This window comes from Bos javanicus, chromosome 23 (assembly GCF_032452875.1).
Source record: "Bos javanicus breed banteng chromosome 23, ARS-OSU_banteng_1.0, whole genome shotgun sequence".
Lineage (NCBI taxonomy): Eukaryota > Metazoa > Chordata > Mammalia > Artiodactyla > Bovidae > Bos > Bos javanicus.
Window position 1 is genome coordinate 16,531,660 of NC_083890.1, and position 19,359 is coordinate 16,551,018.

General features: G+C 43.8%; 2 protein-coding genes across 3 annotated transcripts in view; one reads left to right on the forward strand and one right to left on the reverse strand.

Annotated features, from left to right (window-relative positions):
• PEX6 (peroxisomal biogenesis factor 6) overlaps positions 1 to 19,359 on the reverse strand; it is a 351,627-nt gene that overhangs the window by 232,773 nt on the left and 99,495 nt on the right. The window lies entirely within an intron of this gene.
• BICRAL (BICRA like chromatin remodeling complex associated protein) overlaps positions 1 to 19,359 on the forward strand; it is an 80,038-nt gene that overhangs the window by 44,942 nt on the left and 15,737 nt on the right. For both annotated transcript variants that reach the window (XM_061398196.1, XM_061398197.1), the window contains exons 2-5: positions 828 to 873; positions 1,342 to 1,390; positions 1,479 to 1,547; positions 4,354 to 6,030. In XM_061398196.1, coding sequence (XP_061254180.1) covers positions 833 to 873; positions 1,342 to 1,390; positions 1,479 to 1,547; positions 4,354 to 6,030 — 1,836 coding nt within the window. In that variant the 5' untranslated portion in view covers positions 828 to 832. The remainder of the gene's footprint in view (positions 1 to 827; positions 874 to 1,341; positions 1,391 to 1,478; positions 1,548 to 4,353; positions 6,031 to 19,359) is intronic.

The window sequence follows — 19,359 nt, forward strand, 5'->3', positions numbered from 1 at the left end:
AGTTTCCCGGATCTCGGGGGAGGGAGGAGAAAGAAAGGGGGAGAACCACTCTTGGAATTTGTACAGTTGTTATTGTTTCAGCCAGAACACAGCGATTGCGCTGGCTGAGCTGGATGCTGTCGATGGCTGGGGAGAGAGGGAGCTTTGGGCTTAGAGCTGCGGTGAACTGGGAGTTGAGAGTTTCTACTTTAAAGATTCTAGGGTTAGGATGTACACTGTTTACAACTGAACAGTTGGCATTGCTGCTGCGGAGGGAGGAACTTGGGACCTTCAGTGCAAAGCCTGTCACAGTACTGCCTGGGGCAGTGGTGCCTCTTCTGTCTCAAAAAATAGGGAGAATTGACTTTGCTGTTTTCCTAAAGATAGCTAAAATATGGCTAGAAATCCAGATTGCTTACCAGGTTTGGAAACATCTAGTCACAAAATTCAAAGACCTCTGTATGCACGGGATTTTTTTAAAAACAAAACTGTGATTGCTCCTCTTGTTGACTGTATTTTTTGAGGAAGTTACTGTTCCTGGTTTACTGCCTCTTTGGGGAATTGCATGTGAAAGGTTGCTGCCAACCCCCTTAGATTTGTCTGGATTCCTTTTTAACTTGTAAGTTAAGGATTTGTGTTCAATAAAAACAATTTAAATTGAATACTTGATCTCTTGAATGACCACAAAAATTTTTAAATCACATTCATAATAAGCAATTAGCGGGAAATGCACAGGAATTACAGTTATTTATCTAGGAAAGTATAAGGTATATTTTTGTGTTGCGTTGATGCTGGTGGCTTTAATCTGCTCTGCTGAAACAGTGCTTTCTTATTCCTTTTCTTTTTAGTTGTCATGGATGATGATGACGACTCGTGTCTCCTTGATCTTATTGGGTAAGATGCTTATTCCGGGATTGGGGTGAATTGAGTGTGTGAGGTCTGCTGTACTGAAACAACCTAATAAGCACATTGAGACCAAGTGGGTTTTTTAAATAAAAATTAAGTAATCATCATAGGTATAGTAGATATATATAGGTATAGTAGATAAGTGTAGTATACCTACCTATAGGTATATATAGGTAGAGTAGGAGGACAGAGTGACATGGATTAATATAGGAGTCATCATTAGGTAATCCTTTATTAAATTTATTTTCTAAGAAACCCTAGGAGGCCGAAATGAGTGCTAATAGGAAATAGAATGACAACAAAACAAAACAAACAAAAACTTTTAATAGTTTTAAAGCAAGGAGAGGATTCTACTTGAGCTAATACGTCATTTTCTTTTTACCCTAGTAAAGAGGAACCCTAAGTATAAGTAATGTATTCATTTGCTGTTGTCTCTGTTTGGTTGTTGTTTTCTAGAGACCCACAAGCATTGAACTATTTTCTACATGGACCTAGTAATAAATCGGTGAGTAATACTCAGGCTGTCACAGTCGTACATTTTGCTTCTTCTTTTACAGTCTAAGTGATCATTTTTTTGAATTTGTACCTTGCAGAGCAATGAGGACTTGACTAACGCAGGATATTCTGCAGCCAATTCAAATTCGATTTTCGCCAACTCTAGTGTGAGTATTGGAAACTGCAGTGATCAGGTGTTTCTGTCTCATTGATGCCTGGTGACTGGAAGCTATAATTGCTTTTGGATCATGATGGGAATCCTCACTTCGTCTTTTGCAGTTGCCACAAGAGGAAAATCTATTGAATTATGTTGACAGTTTCTACTTTTAACTTAGCCTATTAAGATTTTTACTTTACTATTTTCCTAAGCTTTCAATTTTCTTTCTAAAATACCAGGGACACATAACCTGAAAAACTTAGAGGCTTTTGAACACTGTTACATAAGCTTTAAGAAAAAATCCTTCTGAATTATGGTTATGTTCTTATCCTTTTCATCTTAAACGAGGAAAAATATCATAGTAACTGACACCTATTAAGCACTCAGTATGTTCTTGGCACTACGAGCTTAACAAATATCAACCCCACTAACCCTTACAATAATTCCATGAAGTGTAGTAGGTTCTATTAGTATCCATATTTGAAGATGAGGGAACTGAAGGTTGGTACTTACCGAGTATTACACAGCCAGGAGTTGCAGAGCTTGGAACTGAACCCAGGCCACCAGCTTCCAGGGTGCAGGTCCTTAAACTCTAGGAGCATCTAGACAAGAAATCTGACCTGGGGGACAGGTGAGTTCTGCCTGGAAACTGTATCCAGATGGCTGTGTTTAAGCCCATGTTACTTTAATCTTTTAACTGCTTTGTTCTCCACGGATGATAGTCCAGAGTCCCACTGCCCAAGTTTGAATCCTTGCTCTGCCACTTTCTAGCTCTGTAACCTTGCTTATATCACTAAATCTCTGTGAGCCTCAGGTTCTTAATTTGTTAATCCAGGAGAATGATAACTCTACTTCATAGACTGGTTAAGATGAATGGAACTAGTCCATGGGCACACTGTTCAGTTAATGTCAACTTGTTGTCATCATCAGGGTCTTTATTTTCTTCATCCATAATATGGAGTACCATTGGTGTAGCATTTAGAAAGTTCTTGGAAACGTACAGTTCTTTAACGTATTTGAGTGTGTACAAAGTATGTTAGATCATAACATGTAAGACTCCTCCACATGCTAGAGGTGGCTTTAAAGTCACAACACTGTCTCCTGTAAGGCTTGTGAATCAGTAGCAATTCTGAAATTCATTCTGCATGGGCAGTAACTGCATGCATGCCTATAGCCCATAAAGGAGGTATTTAGCCTGTTTCCGACACTGCTGATGTTTACTCACCAGCTCTCCCCCTTCCGTGTGAGTATGATTCTAACTCTTCAGGCTTCTTCATTCAGGGTGGATTTTGGGGGAACTTGGATTATGTCATGGCAGTAGAAATATTTTAAAAGCTTTGAAAACTATGAAATTTTAAACCCATGGTCGGTTAGTTTGTGCACTGTGAAAACATTACCATGTCTCACCACTCAGGAGATAATCCACTGTCGCCTTGACCTTTCTCTGCAGAAACAAGCAAACACACCTCCTTGGTTTCAGTGGCCTTGCCCCACTTCCTTTCAAATGACTTCAAGTTCTAATTGGGTGTCAGGTGAACCAGTCTTGCTTTTCTACCTGGTTCTTCCCGTCTTCTAGCCCCCAGAACACCACACCTTACTAGCCTATGGCTGAGAATTTCTAGGGTTTTGAAAACTGGACTGTTCATTCTTCTTCTTCTTTTTTTTTTTTTTCAATCACACTGTGCAGCTTGTAGAATCTTAGTTCCCCAGCCAGGGATTGAACCCAGGTCCTGGCAGTGAAAATACCAGGTCCTAACTGCTGGACCACCAAGGAATCCCTGGACTGTTTATTCTTGCTTGATCTAGTTTTAAATGTTTTTCTTCACCTTTAAAAATTTTTAATTATGTTACAATATATATAACCAGTTTACCATCCTAACCATTTTTAAGTATACAGTTTGGTAGTGTTAAGTATATTCACATTGCCTTCACCTGTGTTAAATAACTATTGATTTCATTTTTTTTTCTTTTATAACCTTGTCGTATCCCATGATAAACTTCTGGCCCAGTGGAGTGTCTCTGATTTATCAGTAACTGTGTTCAGTTCTCTACATATGCCTGTTTTGTTGTCTCTAATTGGAATGCCCAGACCTTAAGGACTCATTACGGACAGACACTAATGCACAAGTGAGCACTTGACAAATGGTGACCAACTTTTGCTCTTGAATAGGACACTGATAGAGTTTTTAAAGCATCATAATGAGCTGATTACTTCTAAGAAATCAAATGCGCATTCACTCATTTCACATGGGAAGCTTCTTTTCATCCAGACTGATCTTGCCTGGATTGGGACAGGTTAGAACTAGGGGAGTTCTGAGAAACCTTGAAAGTTAAGGCTGAATCTGGGATACCTTCTGGACATCTAGTAGAACCACACTCAGAACTCCCAAAATTCACGTCTCCTCCTGTGGTACAAAGAACTAGACACTGCTGTCTCCTGGATACACACATACCCTAGGCTGAGTCCCATTCAGGCTTTGGACTTGGGAACAATCCTGAAAAATAATGCCTGTGCCACTGTCTCAAAGAATAAAGCTACTCAGGTAGCCATGAGTATGTTTGCATTATTGATCTGTTCCCTATAAAATAATTTACCAGAGCAATGAATGCTTATACTTACCAAAAAAGGAAAAAAAAAACCTTAAACATCATTACTAAGGAAATCAAGTATCAGAATAAGATGAGCAGTTTGGAGAGTTGAGTCTAAAAAGCAGACTGTTATGCTTTATTCATATTCAAAAGTGAGATTCGTTTTTTGTCTAAGAGTCTCTCTCAGAGGTGAGATACGCCGTGTAACCTCCCACTTATCTTTTTAGAATGCTGATCCTAAGTCAGCCCTCAAAGCTGTAAGCAGCCAGCTTGGAGAAGGGCCCAGTGATGGACTGCCACTTTCAAGTAGCCTTCAGTTTCTCGAAGATGAACTTGAGTCTTCTCCTCTTCCTGATCTCAGTGAGGACCAACCTTTTGACATTCTTCAGAAATCCTTGCAGGAGGCCAATATCACTGAACAGACGTTGGCAGAAGAGGCATATCTGGACGCCAGTATAGGTTCAAGCCAACAGTTTGCACAAGCTCAGCTTCATCCCTCTTCATCAGCATCCTTTACTCAGGCTTCTAATGTTTCTAATTACTCAGGTCAGACACTGCAGCCTATAGGGGTGACTCATGTGCCTGTTGGCACCTCGTTTGCAAGCAATACAGTGGGTGTGCACCATGGCTTTATGCACCACGTGGGGATCAGTGTGCCCAGCCAGCATCTGTCTAATAGCAGCCAGATTAGTGGTTCTGGACAAATACAGTTAATTGGGTCATTTGGTAATCAACCTTCCATGATGACTATTAATAACCTAGATGGATCACAAATTATACTAAAGGGTAGTGGGCAGCAAGCCCCCTCAAATGTGAGTGGAGGGCTTCTTGTTCACAGACAGACTCCTAATGGCAACTCCTTGTTTGGGAACTCCAGTTCCAGCCCAGTAGCACAGCCTGTTACCGTTCCGTTTAACAGCACAAATTTCCAAACATCTTTACCTGTGCATAACATCATCATACAAAGGGGTCTTGCACCAAATTCAAATAAAGTCCCAGTTAATATCCAGCCAAAGCCTATCCAGATGGGTCAGCAAAACACATACAATGTGAACAACTTGGGAATACAACAGCACCATGTTCAGCAAGGGATCTCGTTCGCCTCTGCAAGCTCACCCCAGGGCTCAGTGGTTGGTCCGCACATGTCCGTGAACATCGTAAACCAACAGAACACAAGGAAGCCCGTCACCTCGCAGGCCGTGAGCAGCGCCGGGGGCAGTATCGTTATTCATTCTCCCATGGGCCAGCCTCACACACCCCAGAGTCAGTTCCTCATACCTACAAGCCTTTCTGTCAGTTCCAACTCGGTACACCATGTCCAAACCATCAATGGGCAGCTTCTTCAGACTCAGCCCTCTCAGCTCATTTCCGGCCAGGTGGCCTCAGAGCATGTCATGTTGAACAGAAACTCTTCCAACATGCTCAGGACCAACCAACCATATTCTGGACAGATGCTGAACAACCAGAGTGCCGCCGTCCAGTTAGTGTCTGGGCAGACATTCGCCGCCTCCGGAAGCCCGGTGATTGTCAACCACGCCTCCCCTCAGATCGTCGGTGGACAGGTGCCTTTGCAGCAGGCATCACCCACCGTCTTGCACCTGTCCCCTGGGCAGAGCAGCGTCTCCCAAGGAAGACCTGGCTTCACCACCATGCCCTCGGTGACAAGCATGGCAGGACCTAGTCGGTTCCCTGTTAGTTCGTCCAGCACTGCCCATCCTAGTCTTGGGTCTGCGGTTCAGTCTGGTGCATCAGGATCAAACTTTACAGGAGATCAGCTGACCCAGCCAAACAGGACTCCAGGACCGGTCAGTGTGTCCCATCGTCTTCCAGTTCCTTCTTCCAAGTCTACCAGCACCTTCAGCAACACGCCTGGAGTGGGAAGCCAGCAGCAGTTCTTCTGTCAGGTAATGTTCCCTTTATCAAACAAATGCTTGGGTGATTATGGAATGGAAGAATGGAATGTGTATTTGTAAAGAATATAATTTTCATCCTAGGTTCCCAATTTATTATCTGAAGATGTTCAACTTACGATTGATTGCCTTTTTTCTTCTTAGTTAAAATGTTCTATCCCGCATAGCATTGTGGTTTAGGGTGGAGACTTCATGGATTTGAATCTAGGCTGTATGACTGGGAACAAGTCTTACCTTAACTAACCTCTCTAGACTTAAGTTTTTCCATCTGTATAATAGACTTTATATTAATAATACTACCATCCCACATAGTTATTGAGAAAGGTAAATGAGATAATCTGTATAAAGCGCTTAGCATGGTCCCTGGCAAGTGGCAAATACTCAGTGTGTGCTTAGCTCATTGTGTCCAACTCTTTGCAACCCGGACTGTTAGTCAGCCAGGCTCCTCTGTCTGGATTTTTCAGGCCAGAATACTGGAGTGGGTTGTCATTTTCCTCCTCCAGGGGATCAAAGAGCCAATATTAATACATATATTTGATGGAATGTGTTATAGGCATTTAAAAGGAAAGATTATTTCAGATTATTTACTTACATCATGGGGCTTCCCTGGTGGATCAGACAGTAAAGAATCTTCCTGCAGTGTGGAAGACCCGGGGTCAATCCCTGGGTTGGGAAGATCCACTGGAGAAGGGAATGGCAACCCAGTCCAGTATTCTTGCCTGGAGAATTCTATGGGCAGAGGAGCCTGACAGGTTACAGTCCATGGGGTCACAGAGTCAGACACGAGTGAGTGACTAATACTTTGGCTTCACTCCCACTTGCATCATATAGAAGCCACTGGGTCCTATGACTATGGACTGGGTAGAGAAGTCGTGGCTGTTTCTTGGGTGCCAACTGGAAAGGCTCAGGGACCCACTGAGACTCAGCAGCGGGTAACTGGCCTGCACAGAGGGATGCATACAGAGGGAAGGATCCAGGGCACTGGATTGGACCAAGTACCTGAGCCTGTTCTTACCAGGCTGCTGTGCAGGTGAACGACCAGGAAGTCAGTTACACCATGTGAAGATGATGTTCCTGAAAAGCGTTTCAGACATTTGCCAGCGGTGGTCCCTCACCCCATCTGCCAGTCCCTGAACTCCTCTGGCTTTTGGCTCTCGCACGTTGAGAATGTTCTCTAGCCCCAGTTCCATATCCCACCTGCCCGCTGTGGTATACCCTCTCAACTCCTCCATTTTCCCTGCCTTTCTCCTCCACATTTAGAAGAACTCAAAAACTTCTCTCTACCACGTAGGTCAATATTTTTTAAACTGTATACCTTTGACTTAGTAATTCCATTAAGAATCCTAAGGAAACAAAGATTATTTATGATTAAGGATGTTCAGTGTACACTTTTGGTATCAAAACTGTTTGTTTGTGTGTGTTGTTTGTTAAATTTTATTTACATGTATTTGGCTGTCCCACGTCTTAATTGTGGCATGCCAGATCTTCGATCTTAGTTGTGACGTGTGGGATCTAGTTCCCTGAACAAGGATCAAACCCAGGACCTCTGCTTTGGGAGCGAGGAATATTAGCCATTGAACCACCAGGGAAGTCCCTCTGTGTGTTTTGAAATAATGTCAGACTTACAGAAAAACTAGAGTTGTAAGAATGTGTACAGAATTTTCGTGTACGCTTCAGCAAGATTCTCCAAATGTTAACTTTTTACTCCATTTGTTTTATTCTTCTCTCTCTCTATTTCACACACACACATACACAAACACACACGTAAAGTTTTGAAGAGTAAATTGCAGGCATGATGCCTCTTGACCCCTACGTACTTCAGTCTCAACAGATTTATTTCTTGAAGTCAGGAGCATTCCGCTACATAACCACAGTACTGTTATCAAAACCAAGAAGTCAGCATTATTACAATATTACTATTAAATCTATATACTTTATTCTGTGTAGCTCATTTTCCCAATAATGTCCCTTATGGCAAGAGAGAATAAAATATGTTTTGTTTTGTTTTTATGGTCCAGGATGCAACCTAGGATCACTGCCTAATTCTGTTGTCATGTCTTTAAATCTGAAATAGTTTCTTCATTTTTTATGACCTTGACTTTTTGAAGAGTACAAATCAATTATTTTATTGAGTGTCCCTTAGTTAGAGTTTCTCTCATGTTTCCTCATGGTGAAATTCAGGTTATACATTTTTGGTGGCCTTCCCTGGTGGCTTAGCAGTAAAGAATCTGCCTGCCAGTGCAGTAGATGTGCATTTGATCCCTGGTTCAGGAAGATCCCCTGGAGAAGGAAACAGCAACCCACTCTGGTATACTTGCCTGGGAAATCCCATGGACAGAGGAGGCTGGTGGGTTGTAGTATATGGGGTCGCAAAGAGTCAGACTCAACTGAACAACTAAACAACAACACATTTTTGATAGGATTGCCACAAAAGTGGTGTATGTGTCCTCCTGAGGTGGACTCGTCCCATTCCTGGTCATGTCAACTTTGAGCACTTGCTTAAGGTGGGGTCTGCTTCATGTGGTTTCTGATGTGTCATTAACAAGCTTCTTTGGGGAGCTACATTGAGATGATGTAGATATAGTTTCTTGTCAAACTTGAACTAGTTTAAGCTTCCATTGATAATTCCCGACTGAATCAGTTATTACTCAGTCAGCTGTTACTGTGATGGTCACCACATAGAGACTTTCTAATTCCATCAAGTTTATTCTACCTTAATTTTTAGCATTCTGCTCTAAGGAAGAGCTTTCCTGTTTCTCCCTTTTACAAATTCTATCAGTATAGACTCATAGATTTTTATCTTATTTAATGGGTTAAAAATTGTTGCAGTCATTTATTTTGATGCTCAAATTGATTTTTTAAAATTATTTTTTAACATGAAACTTGAGATCATATGCTCTTTTTTTTTTTAATTTCATTTTGATGCTTAGGTTTGTTGGGGTTTATATGTTTATTTAATTTTTGGGTGCATGGCATGTGGGATCTTAGTTCCCTGCCCAGGGGTTAAACCCGCATCCCCTGCTTTGGCAGCGCAGAGTCCTAACTACTAGAGCACCAGGGAAGTTCCACTCAGGTTGATTTGATGGCCATTGAGCGCCCCTCCAAATTAGCCACTGGTCCCTCTGACATGTTTCCATTGTGCTTTGAGCACTGCCTTTTAATTTCTGGGAAAACATGATGTTGCATGTTCATCTTTCACTTTCCTGCCCCTGCCCTGGAATTCAACCATTTTAGGGGCCTTGTTCTTTCTAGTGGAGAACAATACTTAGAAGCCAGGATCTGAGCACTACATATTCACTGCTACTGACGTTGTCGCAGTTGGGACTTATATATATCTACACATACACAACATCTGTAGCTGTCTATTATCTATATATCTATATTAAAAACAGTGAGTTCATATTGATACTTCAATTCTAATCCAGGACCACCAGATTCATTATTCAAGTGTCCTTTTCCATATTTATCACTCCCTTTTCTAATTGGAGAAGGCAATGGCACCCCACTCCAGTACTCTTGCCTGGAAAATCCCACGGACGGAGGAGCCTGGTAGGCTGCAGTCCATGGGGTCACAAAGAGTCGGACACGACTGAGCGACTTCCCTTTCCCTTCCCTTTCTAATAGTGAAAAAGCCTGCCCCATAATATATTTGCTTATTTGCCCAATCCTAGAATACATGGAAAATAGTTTTATAATCACTAATTCATGGGCTTCCCTGGTGTCTCAGAGGGTAAAGTGTCTGCCTGCAATGCAGGAGACCTGGGTTCAATCCCTGGGTTGGGAAGATCCCTGGAGAAGGGAAAGGCTACCCACTCCTGTATTCTGGCCTGGGTAATTCCATGGACTGTATAGTCCATGGGTCGCAAAGAGTCAAACACGACTGAGTGAATTTCACTTATAAAATCATTGTAAGTGCACATTTAAACATGAAATATTTAAAATGTACATTTAACTGTAAAATAGTTAATAAGCAGTTTGCTTTCTATTTTAGAAAAATGATGAAAGACAATATGGTGAACTAGAAAATAGAAAACCCTCTTGCTTACCAAACACTCAGAAACTTGATTAAAAGGAAATGTACTACTCCATTAACAGCTGTTCCTTGGGTGATGGAATTACAGATACTCTGTTTTCTTCTAATTTAAAAAATTTACTCATGTAGAGGAGGTGATACCTGGAAAGCATTTATCAACATATTGATGCATTTTTTTTAAAAGTAAAACTTCCCATTGGTAAAAATTAGAAACAGTTCCAAAATAGCTTAGAATGAAAAGTAAACCCTCCTCTTCCAGATTTCCCTACCAGAGGCCACCAGTGTTTCTGTGTTCTTTCTCTTCCCCCAGAGACATCCTTTGCATATCCAGCACACGTCACATATACACTTAACTCTGCAATACACCGTACCTGTTACCATACCCATTTTTACTTAATTAGATAACTTGAGGGTCTCATGATATCTGTATATATTGGTCTACTTTATGTTTATTATAATTAATTATACATAATCAGCCACAGCATGGTCATTTCCTTTCTTTTTCATTTTTTTCAATAATGCTTCAATGAAGGGGGGAAAAATCTCTCTCTCTAACTCCCCAAAGTTTCAATTATCCAAAGGTAACAAGAGGCATATTCCAGCAGCTCCAGAGTCATTTTTTGTGACTTTAATGTCAAAGCATCTTGGGAACTAAATCTTGCATTATACCCCATGTGTTCTGCTCTAGGTTTTCCAGAACAATTAAAATGTCAGGTATTGTGGAATAAGGAGGACATAACCTCGGAGGCTGCACAGCTGGGAAAGTAGTGTTGAGGTGCCATCTAACATTTACACTCCCAGGAAATCCAGAAGGACAGTGACTCTTGTACTTTATAATTTCTGTATAAATTACCTTATAGAACATTGTAAGGAACAAAAATACCATTATCAAGGGCCTTCAATGTTTATCTACTTGGGGAAATTTCATTTAGCAAGTTTTGATACTATAAAGTGTTAATATTAAACGAGTCTTAAATATAAACTGTATTTTTTTTGCCATCGATAATACACTTACTTGGTTCAAAATTCAAAAGGTACAGAAAGTTGTGTACGACAGTGAAAAATTTCCTTCCTCCTGTCACCCGCCACCCAGCTGCCTCTAGTTTAACCAGCTTCTTAAAGAGTGAACTTAAGTCCCCGCCCCACCTTTTCTTTTATGAAAACTTTCAAAACCACAGGAAAGTTGGGAGAGTACAGTGAACCTCTGCACCGAGATCCACTGCTTGTTTATGTTTTGTAGCATTTGTTCTGTTTGTGTCTGGATGTCTCTGGTTCTCTCTCCAAACACAGACATACACACACACCCTTTCCTCTGAACTATTTGAAAGTAAGTTGCAAAATGGCATGAGCCTTGACCACTAAATTCTTTAGCAAGTATCTCCCAAAAACAAAGACTCTCTTCACCACAACCTCAGTATCACTATCATGCCCAGGAAATTTAACATTTGTATAATAACATTATATCAGATTTCTTCCTGTTGAGCCAGTAAGGCCCTTTATGACAATGCCTCACTCTGGAAAGCACTGAGCACTTACTGTCACGTCTCTTTAGGCTATAGCAGCCTGGGTCGGTTGTTTCAAGGGTGGCCCTCAGAGCACTGACTGATTGTTTCCTCATGATTAGATCCTGGCCAAGCGGCTGGCATACAATGTTTGTTTGTCCCTTTATGGGTGATCACTTGGTTCCCGTGGCCCCGCTGGCCAGGTTTCTCCTCGAGGTATTCAAAAGTATCTTACACCAGTACAGGAGGACATAATCTCTGGGACGGTGTTTGGGACTACGTGACCCTCTTGTTTCTCAGCCTTTCGCCATTGACTTCACTGATAGATACTACAATTAGTGATTGCAAAATGATTTTCTAATTATTCTATCTACTGTTAGTGATTGAGATTTTTCCAAAAAAGAGAGCTTTTCTTCTCACATTGTGTATATATGTGAGCTGCTGCTGCTGCTAAGTCACTTTAGTTGAGTCCGACTCTGTGCGACCCCATAGACGGCAGCCCACCAGTCTCCCCCATCCCTGGGATTCTCCAGGCAAGAACACTGGAATGGGTTGCCATCTCCTTTTCCAATGCACGAAAGTGAAAATAGAAAGTGAAGTCATTCAGTTGTGTCTGACTCCTAGCGACCCCATGGACCGCAGCCTACCAGGCTCCTCCGTCCATGGGATTGTCCAGGCAAGAGTGCTGGAGTGGGGTGCCATTGCCTTCTCCAGTATATATGTGTATGTGTGCATATAACACTATGAAATCATAGTTGTTTTTTTTCTTTTTAATCTATTTAATTGGCTATGCCAGGTCTTAGTTGCAGCATGTGGGACCTAGTTCCCTGACCAGGGGTTGAACCCAGGCCCCCCTACGTTGGCAGTGTGGAGTCTTAGCCACTGGACCACCAGGGAAGTCCTGACATCATAGTTTGTTTTTTCATTCACTTTAAAACTACTTATTTTGGGGAATTTTATTGTATTTATTTCCTTATTTACTTTGTTTGGCTGCATCAGGTCTTCATCGCGGCATGCAGAATCTTCATTGCATCATGTGGGATCTATCGTTGCCATGCACCGACTCAGTTGTGGCGTACAGGGTCAGTAGTTATGCCCGTGGGCTTAGTTGCTTCACGGCATATGGGATCTTAGGTTGCCAACCAGCGATTGAACCCATGTCCCCTGCATTGCAAGGTGGATTCTTAACCACTGGGCCACCAGGGGAGTCCCTATGAGGAACTTCAAACATGAACAAAAGTAGACAAGGTAGTATATTGAACCCTCATGCTCAATCAGCTTCAGGGCTTACCCACTCGTGGTTGCTTCTGTGTTATCCATACCTGACTCAGGCTTCCCTGCCCAGTGTTATTCTGAAGCTATCGAGACACAGAAGTTCGTCTCTAATTTTTTAGTGTATTTCTCTAAAATACCGTGTATTTTCTTTCATAGTTAGTGTTGCAATCTATTGCTTTCCTTATTCTCTTGATGCTTAAATTGTCCCGTCTGGTCAGTGGAGGCGAGGGCTGCTTAAGGTGCCTCCTGTGCTTTTGTCAGCCCCCCACCTCCCTTGAGCACTCTGTGGGACAAGATGTTATAGGCGTGTCTTATGATTTCCTTGCCTCACACCTAGAATCAGTCATTTCTCTAAGGAGCCCTGTGAATTTAAATCTCTTCATACAAAGAGTCATTTACAGGACTTAGGCTTTCTCATGAATGCTGCTGCTGCTAAGTCGCTTCAGTCGTGTCCAACTCTGTGCGACCCCATAGATGGCAGCCCACCAGGCTCCCCCGTCCCTGGGATTCTCATGAGTGGATTAATATTTTACAAATCACTGATTAAAGCAGTTTTCAAGAGTTTAGCCTATCAAACAAAAGTAAACAAAGTAAGTCCAACTCTCTTTAGATCCAGGCAAGATTACTGGAGGGGATTGCCATTTCCTTCTCCAGGGGATCTTCCTAACCCAGGGATTGAACCCAGGTCTCCCACATTGCAGGCAGACCCTTTAACCTCTGAGCCACCAGGGAAGCCCCTACTAACTAAGTAACTAACTAAAATTCCCTGAGAGCTTTGTGTGAGAGATTTCTGGAGTGGTCACCACTGAAGTCTCCAGCCATCCTTGCCCCTCCCTAATTCCTTCTGCATCCAGCTCAGCCTGCCTACCTTACCATGGAACCACTGAATGCTCAGACACTCAGACTTCATAATCTAGATGTTCTTGCTTTTTTCTTTTCCTTCTATACTTTTAATAGGTTACTAAATCCTACAAATTCTTCTTTGAATGTCTCACATCCATTCTTCCCAATAACAATGAAAGTAATAATATTATTAACAACTGGTACATACCTTGGGGCCACAGGTAGCATTATTGTTCCCATTTTGCAGTCAAGGACTTGGAGGTTCAGAGCATGGGCGAATTGCTGTAAAGGCAGACTTCACCTGCTAGCTGTCTTACCACACTGCCTCCCATTGCTCTGCTTTCTGCATCCGTACTTGGGGCTAGACTTTAAGAGGGACAGCAGTATAATGGGTAAAACAAGAGTTGGAGTAGCAATCAGAGCTCACTTGCAGGTCATCTTCTGCCAGTGACTGGTTTTGTGATCTAAGTTCATATCTTAAATTCTGAGCCCTTGTTTTCCTTGAAAATGAGGAAACCCTAGCCAAGCCATAGAATCATCTGGGGAGCTTTGTAAAAATATAGCTACCCCCATAAATTCTGACTTAAATGATCTGGATTAAAGGCTCTAGACATTAGCATTTTTCAAAAGCTCCCCAAGTGATTCTAAAGTGCAAACAGGAAGAAGGGCCAATGAGTAGATGGTTCCCAAGGCCCATTCGTATTGTCATTAGGTGGCTGTCACCATTGTCTGAGTGATTAATCTGCCTTCAGCCTCTTCCAAAAGTCTGGTTTCCATCACATTCATCTTCCCAAAACATTTGTTCAGTGACCTAAACCACAGCATCTGGGAGCTTCTCATTGCACAGGAGAAAAGTACAAACCCCCAGCCCAGCCCTTAAGCTGAACTCAAGCTGAACTCTTCAGGTTGCCAGGCACGACCCCTCATGGTTCCCCAGACAGGCCAGACTCACCATGAGCCCCAAGCCTCTGCTGATGGGTATCCACTGAATGTCCTTTCCTGTCTGGCCTGACGGCTTTCCCTCCATCAGGGCATCCAGACTTCTAAAAGAGTGAAGCCTTTCTCACCCCATCCACTGATCCTTCTCTGCACTGTTTGTTTATACTGCCCACCAGTATAATCACTCGCTGTACTGTCTCCTTCGTTGATTCATTCGTTCAGCAGTGTGTCAGCCCCTGCGCGGCCAGCCCTGGGCCATGTCCCAGGGCTACGATGGGCTGTTGCAGGGCAGAAGGCAGCAGACAAGCTGGCCAGTATTCTCAGTGCTCCAGTGAGAGCAGCCCGGAGCTCCAGGTTCCAGAAAGGAGCCTCTCACCCAGATGGGGCAGGTTTCCATGAAATAGTGGTTTCTGACTGAGCCCTCCTAAGGGAGAAGGAAGTTATCCAGCAAGAGAGGGTCTAAGTCAAGAATGTTCCGGCAGTAGGATCAGCAAGTGCAAGGCCTTGGGGAGGGAAGAGAATGTGGTTCTGTGGGGAAGGAGAACAGGTTCAAGTGAGGCATGAAGATTTCAGTGGGAAAGGTAAGCGGACACTAAATCCTACAGGACCCTGATGCTGTGTCACAGAGCCATCATGGGGTCATAGCCTCAGCGTGACAGAGTGAAAACCGACTCCGCCTGGGCGGCAGTAGAAAGGGCAAGAAGTGAAATGGATTTGAGGCAGGTTAGACAGGATTTCTGATTGATTGGCTGGAGTGGCGGAATAAGGGTGACACAGATTCCTGACTTTTTTAACCAAAAAGTTGGCTTAAAGCTCAACATGCAGAAAACTAAGACCATGGCATCCGGTCCCATCACTTCATGGCAAATAGAGGGGGAAACCATGGAAACAGTGAGAGACTTTATTTTGGGGGGCTCCAAAATCACTGCAGATGGTGACTGCAGCCATGAAATTAAAAGACACTTACTCCTTGGAAGAAAAGCTATGTGACCAACCTAAACAACATATTAAAAGGCAGAAACATTACTTTGCCAACAAAGGTCCGTTTAGTCAAAGCTCTGGTTTTTCCAGTAGTCAAGTATGGATGTGAGAGTTGGACTGTAAAGAAAGCTGAGGGCCGAAGAATTGATGCTTTTGAACTGTGGTGTTGGAGAAGACTCTTGAGAGTCCCTTGGACTGCAAGGAGATCCAACCAGACCGTTCTATAGGAGATCAGTCCTGAATATTCATTGAAAGGACTGATGCTGAAGCTGAAACTCCAATACTTTACCCACCTGATGTGAAGAACGGACTCATTTGAAAAGACCCTGATGCTGGGAAAAACTGAAGGTGAGAGAAGGGAACAACAGAGGATGAGATGGTTGGATGGCATCCCTGACTTGATGGACATGAGTTTGAGAAAGCTCTGGGAGATGGACAGGGAAGCCTGGTGTGCTGCAGTCCATGGGGTCACAAAGAGTTGGACATGACTGAGCAACTGAACTGAACTGAACCGAGATTCCTGACTGTGACACCCAGGTTCACTGAAATAGAGAACAGGGGAAGACATCGTGGTTTGAAGGGAAGTTCTGAGTTTAGTTTAGGATATTTGTCAAGGATGAGGTGCTTGTGTGACAACGGAGTTGTATGGGAGACGGCTCCATATGCTGAAGCAGAGGGTGAAATGCCAGCTGAAGTGGGACTGACTTGCATGTATATCACGATGGAAGCGGCCAGAGTGGAGGAAAGGCATCAGGAAGAGTGTGTCAGTAGAGAAGGAAGAGTGACCAGAAGAGAACCCTAACACACTTCAACACTTTGGGGGTGGACACAGAAAGACAAAGAGATTCAGAATATTCTACAAAAACCAAAAGGTCTTGGCGGTTTGGAAGCTAAGAAAGGAAAATGAGGCAGGCAGGGATAGCTGGGGTCCATAGAGTTGAGTGTCACTGAGGGGCTGGTGGAAGTCAGGATGGGAATGTTTCTGACATATTTAGCAACAGGGAGGCAGTTTTTGACCTTGGTAACATTTGTTTCCATGGAGTGATATGTGCAGAAGCCAGATTATAGATGAGGGGAGATGAGGAGTGTGGTGATGAGCATGGACAGCTTCCAGAAAAATGACAGTAACTGACCCTGCAGTAGCTCCACAGATGTGTGGAGTCCAGTGGGTGATTTTTATAAGATACAGGAAAGCCTGGACCTTTTTTCCAAAGCTCTTGGGAAGGAGAAGGACATGAATTCCAGGGCATCAGTGGGATTCTTTGTAGGAAAAAAAGGGGAGATGCTTCTTCCACTGTAACAGGGAAGGGAGAAGGGATGACTGGGGATCAGGTGAGGTCATACTTTGATGGTAGAAGGTGGAATGAATTCTCACCTGGCTTACAGGTTTGAAGACAGTGAAATAGCCTTCAGTGGAAAATGAGCAGGGAGCTAGCCAGAGAAAGAAAGGGTTACTGGTCAGGCCTGAGGGCCTGAGATCAGCTGTCGTAACTGTGGTGCACTGATGGGCTGGGTTTGGGCCCGCCTGGGTGTTCTTTGGCTGGTAAATGTTCAGAAGGCAAGGCCTGTAGTGGTATCCTTCAGCCCCCCTCTTTGATTACCGTTGTATGGTGTATACAGTGAACGCCCAAATGTCTTAGTCAGGGTACTTTGGGTTGCAACTATCAGAAACTCACTCTAACTTGTTTAGCAAAAAAGAACATCTCATGGAGTGCAGCTTCTTTATAAGGGTCAGAACCAGGCTCTCTGCTGTTCCTTTGGCCTCTCCAAGATGGCATGTGCCTGCCTCTCTCCTTCACGGTCCCCTCTCCCTCTTCTGGCCCCAAGTGGCCAGCCCAGGCCAACGTCACAATATTTGCCAACCATTTAACAGAGACTGGAAAAAGAGAAAAAAGAAAAACAGAGACTGGCAAATGCAGTGGTTTCCCCACCTTCAGAATACATCAGAATCCATTGGAAAGCTTTGTTTAATAAAGGATTCCTAAACGCCACATTGGATTTCTGAATCCATCTTTGTGGATGGAACCCCAAAACTTTGTCTTTCAGAAGCTCCCCAAGGTGATCTTGGTACAATTAGGCTACAAACCTGCCCTTGAGAATGACTGCTCTTAGGTACCCACCCGCTCCCCCCATTCTCAACTCCAAGAGCATCTGATTGGCCCACCCGAGGTTCAGTCAGCCTTGACCAGAGGAGCCAGTCACGGGTGACCTGAGGGAGCAGCCTCATGGGGCCTCTGCTGCTCTGTACAGAGCCTTTGTTCAAATTAGGAAATAATATTTCGGCCTGAGCCGAAATAAAGAAAGGCACCCCTAGGAGAGAGAAGCTGCTCACTGGCAGGATTGGCACTTTCCACGGGAAGAAGAGGTGCCCCTGCCCTGGATTCTGGCTCTCTACATCCTCTAGCCCTGTGTGTGTCCACCACGCTGGCTCCACCCATTTCTGTGGCGGTGGGGGGCAATTCCCAGAGGAGGGCGTGGGCTGGGAAGATTCCCAGTGGCCTCCCTCATTCAGCAGATGCCTGATGCTTATAATCTTGCTAGTTTGCTGTGGGCTTCTTACAAAGGGTACCACAGAGCTGGGTAGGGATAGATTCTGTATTCTGATTCATTGGGGGATTTCTCTGTATTCACATGGTATCAAGATAATGCAGGATCTAAAGAGTTAAAATCATACACTGATGTGAGCAGAGTTCTTGGAGCCAAGTTTGCAAGAAAATAGCCTTCAGTAGCTTCTCTATTGTAAAGAAAATATATTTCAAGAGAAAGTTTTCTCCTTAGAGCTCAGGGAAAAAAGACCAGAATGATAAATTTTATTTCTGGGAAAGACTGTCAGTTGCGGGCAACCTAAACTGGGAGGGAAGTGGCAGAAAGTTGTTGGCTGCTAGGGAGAGCTTTGGACTAGGAGGAAGTAGGGACCCCTGTAACTTACACTGCCGTGGAATTCACTCACTTGTTTTCATCTGACAGCGGTTCACCCTGTGCTCGCTGTGGTGTCAGGCCCTCTTCCGGTGCTGGGGATTCAGTAGTGAACCAGACAAAAGTCCTGCCCGGAAAATCAGAGGACTGGAAGTGACCAGTGACATCTGGAAACGGAGCGGGCCTGTCGGGCAGCAGAGCTTTCCAAACATACAGACCTGGTGAATGGAGGTGTAAGCCACATTCCCAGGGGATTGCCATTCTCCCATCAGCCTGGCCCACCCAACCTCCATGGTACCCAGCATGGACCAGCTGGGGAGATCATTCCAGTCCCCAGCGGAGGGACAGTCAGGGGCACGGGCAGCAGCTGGAGGATGAAAATGCGCTGATGCCAGTGTTGAGCCCCAACTCAGGTGGGCAAGAGGCCTGTAAAACACTCATACCAGAACCTGCTCAAACGAGAGGCATCCTGCAGAGAGCAGCCTTGCTTTCAGACACAGCGGCAGTTTATTCCCTTTGCTGTTATTGTCATTCCGTCGCTAAGTCGTGTCCCACTCTTTGCGACCCCATGGACTGCAACACACCAGGCCTCCGTGTTCGTCACTATCTCCCAGGGTTTGTCCAAGTTCATGTCCATCGGGTCAGTGATGCCATCCAACCATCTCATTCTCTGTCACCCTCTTCTCCTTTTGTCTTCATTCTTTCCCAGCATCAGGGTCTTTTCCAGTGAGTTGGCTGTTCGCATCACGTGGCCAAGATATTGGAGCTTCAGCTTCAGCATCAGTCCTTCCAATGAGTATTCAGGACTGATTTCCTTTAGGATTGACTGGTTTG